This window comes from Myotis daubentonii, chromosome 1 (assembly GCF_963259705.1).
Source record: "Myotis daubentonii chromosome 1, mMyoDau2.1, whole genome shotgun sequence".
In the NCBI taxonomy this organism is placed as follows: Eukaryota; Metazoa; Chordata; class Mammalia; order Chiroptera; family Vespertilionidae; genus Myotis; species Myotis daubentonii.
Genome location: NC_081840.1, coordinates 207,506,393 through 207,522,280, shown reverse-complemented (window position 1 = coordinate 207,522,280; position 15,888 = coordinate 207,506,393). Strand labels below are relative to the sequence as shown.

At 35.3% G+C, this 15,888-nt stretch overlaps 1 protein-coding gene across 4 annotated transcripts in view; it reads left to right on the top strand.

Moving 5' to 3' along the window:
• The window catches only part of SLC30A9 (solute carrier family 30 member 9), an 80,355-nt gene that overhangs the window by 12,375 nt on the left and 52,092 nt on the right, over positions 1–15,888 (top strand). For 3 of the 4 annotated variants that reach the window (XM_059672390.1, XM_059672380.1, XM_059672370.1), the window contains exons 3-7: positions 6,317–6,364; positions 8,846–8,945; positions 10,917–11,009; positions 11,393–11,475; positions 14,379–14,437. In XM_059672390.1, the coding sequence (XP_059528373.1) occupies positions 6,317–6,364; positions 8,846–8,945; positions 10,917–11,009; positions 11,393–11,475; positions 14,379–14,437 (383 nt within the window). The remainder of the gene's footprint in view (positions 1–6,316; positions 6,365–8,845; positions 8,946–10,916; positions 11,010–11,392; positions 11,476–14,378; positions 14,438–15,888) is intronic. The other variant, XM_059672361.1, reaches the window with a different exon arrangement.

The window sequence follows — 15,888 nt, the reverse complement described above, 5'->3', positions numbered from 1 at the left end:
TTCCCTTCTGTGTGTATTATTTTTAATTCACGGTTATACCAGGTGTGTGGCTTTTTTTCCTGAGTATTTTCTGTTAGCAGACACTTTTTTTCTGAGTGTTTCCATCTTGAGCAGAAATAGTCTTCTTTGGTCTCCCATGCCCCTTGTAGTCATGAAGTTCTGTAGAAGCTCAAAAAGTATAAGCTCAACAGAAATCACTAAGGCAAAAACTGGCTTTGGTGTGCTCACTTATTCTATAGAGGCCCAGCTTTTCCTTTGTTTTGCCCTCTTAAGAAAACTTTTTGCTACTTTAGCAATGCATTTGAAAAGATTTTGTTCAGGCTGTCTAGTTTGCTATGCAGCATTAAAAAGAAGTCCTTTATTCACGTTTTTATTATTTTATTCAAGAAGTATTTATTGAGTACTTTTCATATGGCAGCAAGTGAGAATGACTCTTTGAGTTTATAGTCTATTGCTAAAACAGAAAATTAAGCAAAGAAATATAATACTGTATAGTAAGTCCTGTGATAGGAGAAATACTGTGTGCTGCAGGAACATACTGGGAAGGGCCCCTGAGCTTACTAGAAAGTGGTTAGGAAAGGTTTCCTATAAGGAATTATCTAATTAGGGAACTGAATGATATCTAATTAGGTATTGGTGTGATGAGCAGTGGAAAAAGAAGGTAAAATTTACAAGTAATATAGTGTGATTGAAGTAGTGAGTAGCAGTGATGGCGAACCTTTTGAGCTCGGTGTGCCAGCATTTTGAAAAACCCTAACTTAACTCTGGTGCCGTGTCACATATAGAAATTTTTTGATATTTGTAACCATAGTAAAACAAAGACATATATATATATATATATATATATATATATATATATATATATATATATATATTTTAAATATATTTTATTGATTTTTTACAGAGAGGAAGGGAGAGTGATAGAGAGCTAGAAGCATCGATGAGAGAGAAACATCAATCAGCTGCCCCCTGCACACCCCCTACTGGGGATGCACTCGCAACCAAGGCACATGCCCTTGACCAGAATCAAACCCGGGACCCTTCAGTCCGCAGGCCGATGCTCTATCCACTGAGCCAAACCGGTCAGGGCAAGACTTATATTTTTGATATTTATTTTATATATTTAAATGCCATTTAACAAAGAAAAATCAACCAAAAAAATGAGTTCGCGTGTCACCTCTGACACGCGTGTCATAGGTTCGCCATCACTGGAGTAGAGAATCCTGGTGTTGTGGTTGGTAGTTTTGAAAAATTCAAGGGATGTAACTCAAGAGGTAAACAGAGTAATCAGATCAGGGTTTTGTTCAGGAGTTTGGACTTTGTAGGCAATGGGACTCTATTGGTGTATTTTTAGTAGAGGAAATAATTGACCAGATTTAAGGTTTTAGAATGTACTAGTTGCAGACTGGAAAACAGATTGCAAAGGAGGCAGCAATACAAATGAGGATCTAGACCAGGCTAATGGCAATGATTCTTTTAAAGGATTAGATAAACTCAGGAGATTTAGGAGGTGGTATAATTAGGGCTTGGTGATTGAATTTGGGGGAATGAAGGAAGGGGTCAAGTAAAGGTCAGTGCCTGGTTACTGCATTGGGCAGTTGTGTAGTGATTTCATTGGTTTCTAAAATTAGCAATACCAAAGCTAGATGGAGTGTATTTTGAGAAGATGATTTAATTTTGGTCATCTTCTAAATTGTAGGTGTCTCTGAGACATCTTAACAGATATCTAGTAGGCAGTTGGGTATACTACAGACAATCCTCAGAGATATTGTGAAGTCAGTCCAGACCACCGCAATAAAGCAAATAATACAGTAAAGTGAGTTATAAACTTTTTGGTTGCCCAGTGCATATAAAAGATATGTGTACACTATATGTAGTCTATTAAGTGTACAATGGTATTACGTCTAAAAAAGGTTTGCACCTTAATTAAAAAATACTTTATTGCTAAAAAATGTTAAGCATCATCTGAGCCTGCAGTGAATTATAATCTTTTGGTTCATGTTGATGAAAACTCATTGTCTGTGAAGTGCAATAAAGCAAGGCACAATAAAACAAGCTGTACCTGGTCTAGTCCACTGTGAGACATCATCATCTCTTGACTGGATTACTGCAATAACCGTTTCCCTGGGCTCCTGCTTCCACTCTGACTTTCTTACTATGTTTCAGTCAAACCATCTCCTTTTGGTTTTTAGGAAACCAAGCCTTTTCTTATTTATAGGGCCTTTGCTCTAGTTGCTTTCTCTTTCCAAGGTGTATTTCACCTGGCTGACCTCTGCTGGTCATTACATTGGAGTTGAAATGGCATCTCTGCACATCATTCTTTAATCACTCAATCTAAAGTAACCACCTAGTCAGTCTTTAATATTATCTTACTTTTAATTCTCTTTTAAATTGTACTCATTACTGACTAGTATTTTCAATATTTTTATTTACTTCCCACTTGTTTGCAAGCCTAATGACAGCAGGAACTTCAGAGCGTAGAGCAGTGGTTTGCATATAGTAGGGGTTTAATAAGTATTTGTAAATAAATGCATGTGTAGAATTCTAGCGTGGAGATACAGATTTAGGAGGTGTTAGCTATTCCTAGGTGGTGACTGAAGTCATTGGTATGTTTGATATAGTGCAGGGTGAGTGTTTGCAATGAGCTAAAAATCTTTTAGTACAAAACCCCCAATGAGTAGGGACAAATGGAAGAAGAGGAGCTTGCAAAGAATTATTAGGAGAAGCAGCCCAGAGAGGTAGGAGAAAATCCAAGGAGAGTACACTGTTAGGAGAAGAGAACGTTTGAAGAAGAAACCTTTTAAGGCCATCTTTCCCTTTTGAATGTCTTTCACAGGGGAAGGTTTTACAGATTAATTGAGAAACATGTATTCATGTAATGATGTCTTTTTTTTCTTCCTTTTCCCTAAGTCTTACACTCCCTTTAGGCTTACTGTGCAATTTTAGCAATTTCTTTTCTTTTTCTTGTGGTGATGGAGAACTGCTGGGGTAAATATTGATTGAGAATTTTGATATTAAAGGATGAAGGAATAGAGAGTGTACTGAGTCCTTAAGTTCCAGAAAGCCTATTTATTAGCTCATCAAAATGGAAGAAGAAACAAGGGATGAAATAATATAATTAAGGGTAGATTATGTTATAATGCTCTTCTGAGGTGAACTTAGACTCAGGCAAAAAATACTTAATGTTGGTACCTCTATACAAAATGCTTGAAATTGAAATCTGTGAGTAGTTTCTTTCTTCTACGCTGACTGAAATAAAAATGTTAGTTTATTTTCTTATATTAGAAATAAATTGTTTGTGATGGTTTTATTTTGGGCTCAATATTTCAGAATTAGCTTAGGCCAGAGTAGATTTTGTTAGCCATCAGGTAGACAGCAAGTAATTGCTTGATTGAAAGGTAATTTGTATATTTAAGAGTTTGAGATTGACTTTTGAATAATTCAAATCACATGATACAGTCAGGCACAGCTCATTAAAAGGCAGAGATTTGCTAAGGAATCCTTAAGTTTTTAAGGAGCATTCAGATGTTTTAAATTTTAGTAAAATTAGTTTTAATTTTGCTAATGACAGCAGATGTGTGGCAAACAGCCAGGACTTGAGCTTAAAACAAAATGTCTAGAAATATTCATGCATAAAATGTCTGGTTATTTATGAAATCATAAAGATTCTACTCCAGTGATACATATAAGTTTATTAAGATGGCAGTGTGCAAAATAGGTATCAATACCTATTTTTGAGCCATTTGCTAGCATTTCTTGTTTGTAATTCTTAACACTACATAATTAGTGACATCTAGACAGTCTGTAGTGAGAATTATATCCAGAAATTCTTAGAGGACCTTATTTTCTGTGTTTGGTTGAATGACTTTGGTCATTGTGGAAAGGAGGGCTAGTGAAATGTTTGACAGTAGATTTCAGTTGTTCAGATATTAGGTGAGTGTTGGAAGCTCATTATTCCACCACCCCATTCACTTTTCTTTGCCCTACTCTTTGTTCACCAAAGGAAAAATTTAAGAAATTGATATATAAATTCTAAAAAGATGCTTTAGAATTTGCTTGCTGCAAAGGTAGACAATAATAAAATCGTAATAATCATTTAACTGTTAAATGTCAAATGTTAGAAGCTATAGTTATTAAGTAGAAGTGTTTTGAAGCCTATTTTAATTTATCAATATGCTATTGTAACCTACGTAGGATTTGGTGAATAGTTAAAGCCTTTTGGATGCCCTAGCTGGTTTGGCTCAGTGGATAGAGCATTGGCTTGTGGACTGAAGGGTCCCAGGCTCGATTCCGGCCAAGGGCACATGCTCGGGTTGTAGGCTCAATCCCCAGTATGGGGTGTGCAGGAGGCAGCCAATCAATGATTCTCTCTCATCATTGATGCTTCTATCTCTCTTTCCCTCTTCCTTCCTCTCTGAAATCAATAAAAAATATATATATATTTTTAAAAGCCTTTTGGAATTTTCTGTAAATGTTTTGGTTATCAAAACATAACAAATATACTATTTTAAGTCATTTGATCAGTGGCTTTCACTGAAAAATAATCAAGACATATACTGAAAGTTACATAAAAGATTTTTTACTTTTATTTCAAAGGGAGTTTTACCTTTGTTAGTGTCTAGTCTGTTGATATTTAATTTATCCATAAAAGCCATGAAAGAAGATAAATCAGAAATTCTGATCAAGATGGCATTGTAAACAGATGCTTTAGTACCTGTTTCACTTCTTACTCATTGGAGTCATAGATAAAATGTAAAAAGAGAAAATTGAAGGAACAGCTGGATTAAAAAAAAGACATGCTTATGTCCAAGAAATGGAACAGAAAATGCCAAACTCTGTGTCGCTAAGTAGGCACTTGCAACCAGGAAGGAGTTTGGCTTGTTTGGGGTAATGGATTTGCAGGTGCTGCATTCATAGTGAGGTACTGGAGGCAGACTCACTGTTTGAACTTATGCACCTATCCTTATGCAGGAGGCTGAAAATAGTCTCTTCTCTTTGTTACCCAAGGCTGTGTCTTACTGGAGGCGGTAGTAGGGCAGGGTGGTAAGAGGGAACAGGGAACTGAAAACTGCCATTTGCTGGCTTGGAGACTTGATTGAGTGGTAGGAATTCTAACTGCCAGTCTGATATCTGGTTCAGAACAGACTGAGTTCTGAGCCCTGAAGCATGAGGAAGAGGGAAAGGATATAGCCTATTCAGAATAACATTGCAAATTCCCAAATTAAAAAATATACGAAGGATCATATTGTAATATATAAATGTTTTTCTGTGCAATTTTGTTTTTGTCTTCTGCCTTTTTTTTCTAGTGAATTGTCTTTTATTGATCTGGAGGAATTCTTAAATAGTCTTGATACTTATCATTTGTTGATTTGAATTATTGGAAATATCTTCTCAGTCTGAGGCTTTTCTTTCTTTTTTAAATGGGACCTTTTGATGAACAGATGTTCTGAATTCTAAGCAGAATTTATCAATTTTTCCTTGTATTGTTTATATCTTGTTAAGAAATCTGACTCTACCATAAAAATAGGCTTTATTGTTTTGTTAGGCATGTAAGTATTGTAACATTAAAGTCATTAATCTACTTGGAATTGGTTGTTGATGATGTGAGGTGGATTCCAATTTACTTTTTTTAATTTTTTTTTTTTTGGGGGGTGATTATACAGTAGTTTTAGTAACGACTTCATTCCTTTTTTAAAAAAATATATTTTTTATTGATTTTTTTACAGGGAGGAAGGGAGAAGGAGAGGGATAGAGAGTTAGAAACATCGATGAGAGAGAAACATCGATTCAGCTGCTTCCTGCACACTCCCCACTGGGGATGTGCCCGCAACCAAGGTACATGCCCTTGACCAGAATCAAACCTGGGACCCTTGAGTCCGCAGGCTGACGCTCTATCCACTGAGCCAAACCAGTCAGGGCTTCATTCTTCATTGAATAATATTTCCAGGACAGTTTTAAGTAGAAGAATCAACAGTGTGTCTGTCCTTGTTTTGTTCCTTATTTTAAAGGAATGCATCTAAAGTTTAGGTTTGTTTTACCCTTTAAGGAAATTTCTTTTTGTCCTAATTTTCAGAAAGGGTTTGAAAACTTGCTTGGGTGTTAAATTTTATTAAATGCTTTTTCTTTACCTCCTGAAATGATACTGTAGTTTTTCTCCTTGAATCTGTTAACATTTAACTACTCTTAACATTCCTAGGATAAATCTAACTTGTCTATGATATATTATCTTTTTAACACATTGCCAGATTATTAGCTTATAAATTTATAGGTTTGTATGCAAGCCACTGCTTAATGTAAATTTTTTGAAACTTTACAGCAGAACTCAAAGGTCCACATACTAAGCAAGAACCTCTCCAAGTAAGAGGTAAATATATTTTAATCCTATTTTTTGTTATGACGTTTTGAATTAAATATATAAAATTAGTTTATATAGAGGTCTTTATAGTTATTTTATCACTAGAGGCCCGGTGCACCGGTGGGGTCCCTCGGCCTGGCTTGCGCCCTCTTGCAATCCAGGACCCCTTGGGGAATGTTGGACTGCCAGTTTCGGCCCAATCCCCGCAGGCCAGGCTGAGGGACCCCATTGGTGCACGAATCTGTGCACCAGGTCTCTAGTATGCATATAAGATCTTCGGTTAATCTCTTCCCATCCTCCCCACTTCCCTCTTCCCTCTGAGATTAATCAGTCTGTTCCATGTTTTCATGCCTGTGCATTGAGTGTCTGTCCCCTGGAGGTCAGTGCACGTAATAGCTACTGGTTGAAAGTTCGCTCAGGCTTTTATATCTTCTATGTATATAAAAGGCTAATATGCAAAGTGTCCCCTTGGGAGGTCAACCAGGAGATCGGGAGTTTGCTCACTCGCTATGACGTGCACTGACCACCACGGGGCGGCACAGAAGGAAGGGAGGCCCTGGCCGGCAGCTGGAAGGCCCAGATTGGCCCTGATCATAGCCAGGCCTAAGGAACCTACCCATGCACGAATTTCGTGCAACCAGGCCTCTATTATCTAAATGAGGGCTAAGGTTAGGGTGATTGACCATAAGGATTTAGTATCTGATTTATAAGCTAATTTTCTACTGAAGTTTACTTTGCATTTTGGTCACAAATTTTGTGGTAATTGTTTTTTTCAAAAGCCCAAGGAAAAGAGTAATGGCAAATAAAAATTATCAATTACTTTATCATTTTAGAAAAGTAAGGTGATTAAGGAACAAAACAAGAGGTCAACACCTTTCAGCTTCAACTTTTTCAAATCCAGGTAGAGATTGGACATTTTTGTCTGACTTTCTTTTCTAGGAATAATTGCAGCTCTGTTTTTTATAATGAGCCTTGACTCCCATTTCCAAATCAGTATGTTTCACTGAGGCAGTAACTCTGTGATTAGGAGCACTGTGGCTTTGGAGTCAGACAAAACTGGATTCAATTTATGGTCCCAGCATGTACCAACTGTATGGCTTTGGGCAATGTACCTGACTTTTCTAAGTCATAGTTTTCTCCTCTGTAATATGGTGCTAAAAATGGAATTTCTTTAGTAGGATAATTTTGAAGGTGATACATACTAGTAGTGTGCAGTTACAATTAAGAATAATTAATATTATGATAGCAGTCATTATCATTAATAATCTGGGCCCGGACAGGCCAACAGGGATTTCTAGCTACTTTGAAGAAATTTTACAAAAGTAATTAAAAAAAAACAACAACTAATCTTTTAAAAGAGATGTAATTCCCCTCTCTGCTCCAGAGGACCTCATCTGGATTTTGAGTTTGAGGGTTATTGGAGAAAGGCAGTTCAGAGACTTGAACTCATTTAAAAAGAAACTTGAACTTCTTTATATATTGGTTTTTTCAAATAAGGTTTTAATTTTTATATTGAACTTTATTTTTGAAATGTTCTTAAGTATTTTTTGTACATTTGATTTTAATAGTTCATGTGTTATTTTAAGAGTCTTTTTACCTACTGCAGTGATACATAGTTTTAGTCTTAATTTGCTCTTTGAACTTGAAAGTAGAACAGAAAATTTATGAATTAATAGATATAAGACTAGAATGTGAAGTGACTAGATGACAATTTTTAACAGAACATACAAGTTTCTTCTGATGTTTTTCTCTTCCTCTTTAGATATTTGCTTATATTATTTATATTGTGACCAGAAGTCCACTTTATAATATGACTTATAAACATAGATCAATGTTATTGATGTGTCTGGCTTATTTATGAACATTTGACGCTTGATAGGTAAATAATTTAATAGAAGATAGTATTTTACTTATAATCTATAATAAACTTTATAATTTTTAGCTGATAAAAATGTTCCTTTTGTTTACTCAGCTTTGTTGCATTATGTGAAACAGTCCACTGGCTTTCAAACATACAGAGATTATTTAACTGTAGCAGAAGTGTTCACAAACAGTACTTGTTCTTATTTTATGCAGTACTCTTTGATTGCTTCTTATTTTCATGTTTTATAAAATGCTGGTTTTACTCCACAGTTTTAAAAACACTGAACTAGCCAGTCATTTTTAACTAAAGCTTAAATTCATTTTCATTTAGAACCTAAGCAATTTAAATTGTGTTAATACAATTTAAACCAACAAGTGATATATACAAGGTGTCCATTATGGCATTTTGGCATCAGTTATAGATGAACTATGGAAATAAAACCTAGATGCCTACAAATATTCCATTCTATTCTTCACTGGGAGAATATTTTTTTCTGATGTCATTCAGTACATCAGGAAAAAGATTGATATTTTATGGAATTCATTAGTGAAGCCTCATTTTATGTTAATCTTTAAGTATGACTTTTGTTGTGCATACTTTTGTTTTCCTATGTTTTTTGGTTTTAGTCAAAGCAGTCCTTAAGAAGAGGGAGTATGGACCAAAGTATACTCAGAATAATTTCATCACTGGAGTCAGAGCAATAAATGAGTTCTGCCTTAAATCCAGGTACAGTTATTATTTTTAAAGAGTAGTTTTACCTATCTAATGTAAATAACCATTTATTTCTTAGAATGTGTTTCCTGTCACCTTCCATCCATGTGGAAACTTTCCCATAGCTTCTTCCTAAATTAAATATGTTTAGCCCTAGCTGGTTTAATTCCAGCCAAGGGCTCATGCCTGGGCTGTGGGCTCAATCCCCCCCACCCCCCAGTAGGGGGCGTGCAGGAGGTAGCCAATCAATGATTCTCTCTCATTATTGATGTTTCTCTCTCTCTCTCTCTCTCTCTCTCTCTCTCTCTCTCTCTTTCTCTCTCTCTCTCCCTTCCTCTCTGAAATCAATAAAAAAGTATATATTAAAAAAAGAAAGAAATATGTTTATTCAGTTAAAAAAATGTTAAAATTATTTGTTAACAACATTGAATTCTGCTCCAGCATAAGCAATTTTAGTCTTTCTGGGCTTCTTAAATTCAAAAAGGCAAGTTTTTCAAAACCTCGGTGTCACACAAGATCATAGGAGTTTTATTGTTATGTTCACATGTGTCAGAATTATTAACAATATAAGATTATTTACTAATTTTCTTGCAGTCATTGAGATTTATGGAAATTATATTTGTCACATATTTTTAAATTTTCCCTCCCTTTATGTGTTTACCTAGAAAAGTCATATTTATATGGAAGATTTCTTGGCTTTTTAGAGATATCAGATGTGATCTACTCTTCCCCCCCCCCCCCCCACCCCATGGTCATTCTCTATGGTATAGTATCGAGAAATAGGGAATCCAACAATCTGCTTTATAACTTATACAACTAATAAAATAATAATCAATTATAACATTGTTATAAAAATATATTCTGTTTCACGTAGAGTATTTCATTTAGTTCTCCAAAAATTTTGGGAATTAAGTAGGTTAGGTATTGCTGTCTCCACATTATAGGCCAGGAAACATAATAAAGATGTTAGTGATGACCCAGCTTATTTAGTGAGTCAGTGACAGAGAGGAAACTAGAATAATCTTTTGGTAGCTGGTCCACACTGTCTTACCTATGTGTGATAGTTGGTTGATATTTTTAAACTCCAGGTTAAGTTTCTAGAACTTAGTAATAGTCCATCGTCACCACATTTTAATTTATAGGTCTTTTCATTGCCATTACAGAATTTTCTTAGGAACACCAATGATCAAATATTGAATGACTATTTAGTTGTCACTTGAATATATAATCTTTTTGGAATATAAGAGAAGGGACAATTATTAAATAGCATGAAATTGACATATAAACCTTTGTGACTTGCTACCTTTGAATGGTACTAACACTTAGTATTAATCTGGACGTAAACAAATAGGGCTGTAAAATTTAAATTCTTAAATAAAGGGATGATACTCTAATCCATGTTCTTTCTAGTTTTCACATTTTTTTTTTTTATGCATGAGACATTGCAGCGTTGCGTCCATAGCAGATAAAATGTAAGCACTTAGGAAGGAACTTAATCTCTACGTTGAACATCAGGAATATTTCCCTTTCTTCCTCTCTCTCCTCTCTTTCCCCTCCCCGCAACCCCCCCCCCCCAAGCCCCCCCTTCCTTCCTTCCACACTCAAGGATGTGTTTAGAGGGAGGGAGGGAGAGGCAGACACATCAATTGGTTGCCTCCTATTTGTGCCCTGACTGGGGATCAAACCCACAACCTAGGTATGTGCCCTGGCCGGGAATTGAGCCTGAAACTTTTTGGTGCACAGGATGACGCTCCAACCAATTGAGTTACCCAGCCAGGGCAAAAATAATTGTTTCTTCACTGTTTCTAAACCAGTTTTTGTGTACAAAGTGCAATCTTTATAAACTGATCTTTAAATGCTATGCCGATCTATAGTCTTTTAAGATGAGGATCAATGTAGTGGTTTTTATCTGCTCTTAATAATTCCTTTAAGTACATAAACTGTATGAATATTGCCTGAATAAATTTAACATGTTTATTTCTTTAGTGATCTGGAACAACTTCGAAAAATCAGACAACGAAGTCCCCATGAAGATACTGAATCCTTTACTGTATACTTGAGATCAGATGTGGAGGCAAAGTAAGAACATAGTTCTTTTAGAATAAAGTACAAGCTGAAATTGGGATTAATAAAAACACATCTTAGATTCAGAATTTTTTAAAGGATATATTTTATTTTTTTAAAGGTAGACTTTTTATATTTGTAAATTTTTCTGGGAATTACTAGTATATACTACTTAACTAAAAATATGTTGTAATTTATAAGAAAATTTGCTGTTGAATTTACTATTTTGTTTAGATTTAGTTTAGAAAAGTTTCTTAAGTGCTTTATATTTTTTTCTAAAGGACCTTATGTATTGCTGTAAGATCCTCATATGTTATTTAGATGGTTCATCTAGATTTAAATATGATTACAATAAAGTCATTAAAATTGTCCATTGTTGGTTATGTGTTCATGCATAGATCTTTGGAAGTTTGGGGAAGCCCTGAAGCTCTTGCCAGAGAGAAAAAACTGCGTAAAAAAGCAGAAATAGAATACAGAGAAAGTAAGTATATTCAATTTAAAGCTATTGCAGGTTCATTTCCAGACCACCACAATATTTTTGCTGGTGGTGGTGAGGCGCGGGGTTGCCTTCAGTTTCTGAAATAAACCATTTGTGAAGCACAGTAAAGCAAAGTTCAATAAAATGAGATGTGCCTGTAACTGGTAGGTAAGAATAGTGCCTGTAATTATGTACTCCCTGATGGTTGCATAATTTTGGCTTTGGCTCTTTTGGTTGTAGCAAATAGCACTATCCACTTGGGATTCAATTATTTTATTAAAAAAATACCTATTTTTTTTCTCCTCTGTAGCTTTTTAAAGATGATGAGAGGAAGTGAAGTTAATTTATGGTTTCCATAAGACATGAATATTAAAACCAATGGTCTAATTTGAAGATTATGCGTGTTTTAAAAGTGATAGAATAGATGGTGCTTTCTTAGAGAAAAGTCTGTTAATTCAGCTACCACATTTCTACTTTAATTAAATCAGCAGATATTTATCGAACACCTATGAACTGGAAACTGCTTGGTGCTTGAGATTTAGATGTACATAAGACTCTTAGGGAATTTAACAACCCAATGGTTTAGTGACAAAACCACCTTGATAGAATTTATATAATATAAAATAGATTTCAGATAATTATTCTATTTACATATATATGTACTTATAATGACGTGATGCATACCTGTGATTTTAAAAAGGATACAAAAACGTGAAGAAGTCTCCTTTTATTTCTTCTAGTAGCTGTCATTTTTCTTCCTAGACATAACTGTTGTTGACATTTCTTTGTGTAAATAAACCATCAAATAAATATAAAGCATGTACATGATTCCAAAGTCACATCTTACAAAATATTTCAGAGAAATTTAGCTTCCATCCCAGACCTTTCCACCCTTTCTCTCACATAGGTAACCACTTAAAAAGTTAGTCTTAGGGTTATTTTTTTATTTTTAAACATATAAAATAGTATAGGTACATGCATATATTACATACAAAATATAATAAAATAACCACCTCCCTTTCATACATAAGACAACTAAACATACTTTCTGCCCTTGCTTTTTTCCATTTGAGAGTATGTCCCAGGGAGCATTCTATAGTAATAAATAGAGACTTTTCTTTGTTTCTTTTATAATACTCCATTTTGGTGGGTATACCATAGTTTATTTAGTCATTCTCCTATAAGTTGTTTCTGGTCTTTTGATATTTCAAATAGTGATACCATGAATAGCTTTGTGCATATATTAAAGAAAATATTTAAAGTAACAAAATTTGAGGAAACGCGCTAATAGAAAAATATTTCATCCTATATTTTTAAACTTGGAGTTAAAAGTGAACAATTGGTTCTTATATCAAGCTTAAATAACTCATTAATTTTAGGTAATTTTAAGAGCATCTTATCAAACTGCCTTTATCTCATTGCAAATCCAGATTTCTCCCTGCCTTTTTTTTTTATTGTGATTAAAAAATGCAACATAGAATTCATCATTTTAACAATTTTTAAGTGTAAGTTCAGACGTGTTAAGTATATTCACATTGTTATAAAACAGATCTCCAGAAAGTTTTCTTTTCCAGAACTTTTTCATCTTACAAAACAAACTATACTTGTTAAACAAGAACTCCCCTTTTCCTCTCCCCCATCCCCTGATAGCCACTATTCTACTTTCTGTTTCTATGAATTTTTTTTTAAATATATTTTATTGATTTTTTACAGAGAGGAAGGGAGAGAGATAGAGAGTTAGAAACATCGATGAGCGAGAAACATCGATCAGCTGCTTCCCGCACATCTCCCACTGGGGATGTGCCCGCAACCCAGGTACATGCCCTCGACCGGAATCGAACCCGGGACCTTTCAGTCCGCAGGCCGACGCTCTATCCACTGAGCCAAACCGGTTTTGGCTGTTTCTATGAATTTGACTACTGAAGATACCTCATATAAATGGAATCATACAGCATTTGTGTTTTTAAAAAATATGTTTTTATTAATTTCAGAGGTATAGGGAGAGGGAGAGAGAGAAACATTAATGATGAGAGAGAATCATTGATCAGCTGCCTCCTGCACACCCCTTACTGGGGATCGAGCCTACAATCTGGGCATGTTCCCTGACCGGGAATTGAACCCTCACCTCCTGGTTCATGGATCGATGCTCAACCACTGAGCAACACTGGCTGAACAGCATTTGTATTTTTGACTGAGTTACTTCATATAGTGTCCTCAGGGTTCCTTTTTAAGTCTGGGTTTCCTTTTTAAGTCTGAGTAATATTCCATTATATGTACATACCACATTTTGTTTGCCCATTCATCCATGGACATTTTGGTTGCTTTTACTTCCTGGCTATTGTGAATAGTGCTGCTATGAACATAGGTGTGTAAATATCTCTTTGAGACCCTGCTTTAATTTGTTTTGGATATATATCTACAAATGGGGTTGCTAGATTACATGGTCATTTTTAATTTTTTAGGAACTTCCATATTGTTTTCCATTGCAGTTGTACCATTTTACAATCCCACCAATGTACATAAGGTTTTCAGTTTCTCCACATCTTCGCCAACATTTGTTATTTTCTGTTTTTATTTTTTTTAAGGATAGTAGCCATTCTGAAGGGTGTGAGGTGATACTTCATTGTGGTTTTGATTTGCGTTTCTCTGATGACTAATGATATGAACATCTTTTTATGTGCTTGTTGGCCATTTGCATATTATCTTTGGAAAAAAGACTTCAAATCCTTTGCACATTTTTTAATTGGGTTGCAAATCCAGATTTTTTTTATAATAACCTGATGTTTTTGCTGGTAGCTAATGGAGCATTTGTAACATAGTCGTAAAGAGAATACTTGTGTTAATCTAAAATGTGACTGATAAGAATATGTATGAGCTAAATGTGTTTTGTAATTCTTTGCTTATAGGGTTATTTAGAAACCAAAGCATATTAAGAGAATATAGAGACTTCCTGGGAAACACCAAGGTAAGGATATCTTTCTGATAATGATATGTAGGTGTTGCAAGTGAAATTCTAGTGTTAGTTCATTGCGAAATACTAGCACATCTGTGGCCCTAATTCAAGATTTTCTTGAGCACATTGTAATTTACAATCTATTTTTGCTTCTGTTTATTGAAATTTTAAACATTGGGACGTAAGTTCTCTTTAAATTCAGGACTGTGTTGTAAGCCTAAGATACAGGTAAGAGAGAAAACTGTTTTCTCAGGTTTTTAGCAAGATTTAGCTCTCTCATATCCACTTTTAATTTTCTTTTCTCTTTTTAAAATATCTTTTTATTGATTTCCGAGAGAGAAACAAACATCAATGATGGGAATCATGGATCAGCTGCCTCCTACACGTCCCCTATGGAGATCGTGCCCACAACCGGGGCATGTGCCCTGAACTGAAATCAAACTGTGACTTCCTGGTTCATAGGTAGATGCTCAACCACTGAGCCACACTAGCTGGGCCACGTTTAATTTTCTTTATCCCCTGTCCTAGTCATAGCATTTATTTATTGTTTTTAATTAAATTAATTTTTATTGCATTTATTGAGGTGACACTGGTTAAGAAAGTTACAGGTTTCAGATGCATAATTCTACAGCATATCATATGTATAATGTATTGTGTGTTCACCACCCCAAGTCAAGTTTCCATTCATTGCTATTTATCTCTACTATACCCTCCTCTACCTGTCCCCACTCCCAGCTCCCTGCCCCCCTAGTTACACATTTAAACTGCCAACTCTCTGCTTATACTGAAGTTCAGCCCCTGGAGGGGAAAATTACACAGCTGTTTGGATTGTTCTTTATTATATTAGTGGACACTCAATATTATTTGACAGCCTTACTAAATTTTCATAGTATATTCCCTTTTCCACTCTGAGATTGCTATTGAATTTCTTTTCCTCTTTCCAAATGTCCTACAGCCTCACTCTATTCTTCAGCTGATGACCTTGCTTCGTATTTCATTGACAAAAATAGATGTAATCTGATAAAAGTATCTCACTTTTTATCACCAAAGTTATTAACTTATCTATATGTATGCCAGAATACTGTGTTTTCCTTTCTACTAGGAGGAAATTAATATTGGCACCTGTATAGAAAGTTTGCCTTTACTATTCCACCTCTTATTCTCTCCTGAATCCTTTTCAGTTGGGCTTTCATCTCCTCTACCACACTGAAATGGAGTCACCAGGACCGCCAAAATGCCAAGTAGTCATGTGCAAAGTCAACTTTGCATTTAAACTTAGCTTGGAGATATCTCCGATCAAGAAGTGAAATTCGCCCTGGCTGGTCTGGCTCAGTTGGTTGAGCATCAGCCCTTGGACCGAGAGGTCTCCGGTTCAGCTCTGGGCAGGGCATATGCCCGGGTTTTGGGCTTGATCCAGGGGGCATGTAGGATTTCCCCCCCTCTTTCTCCCTCTTGCTTTCTCT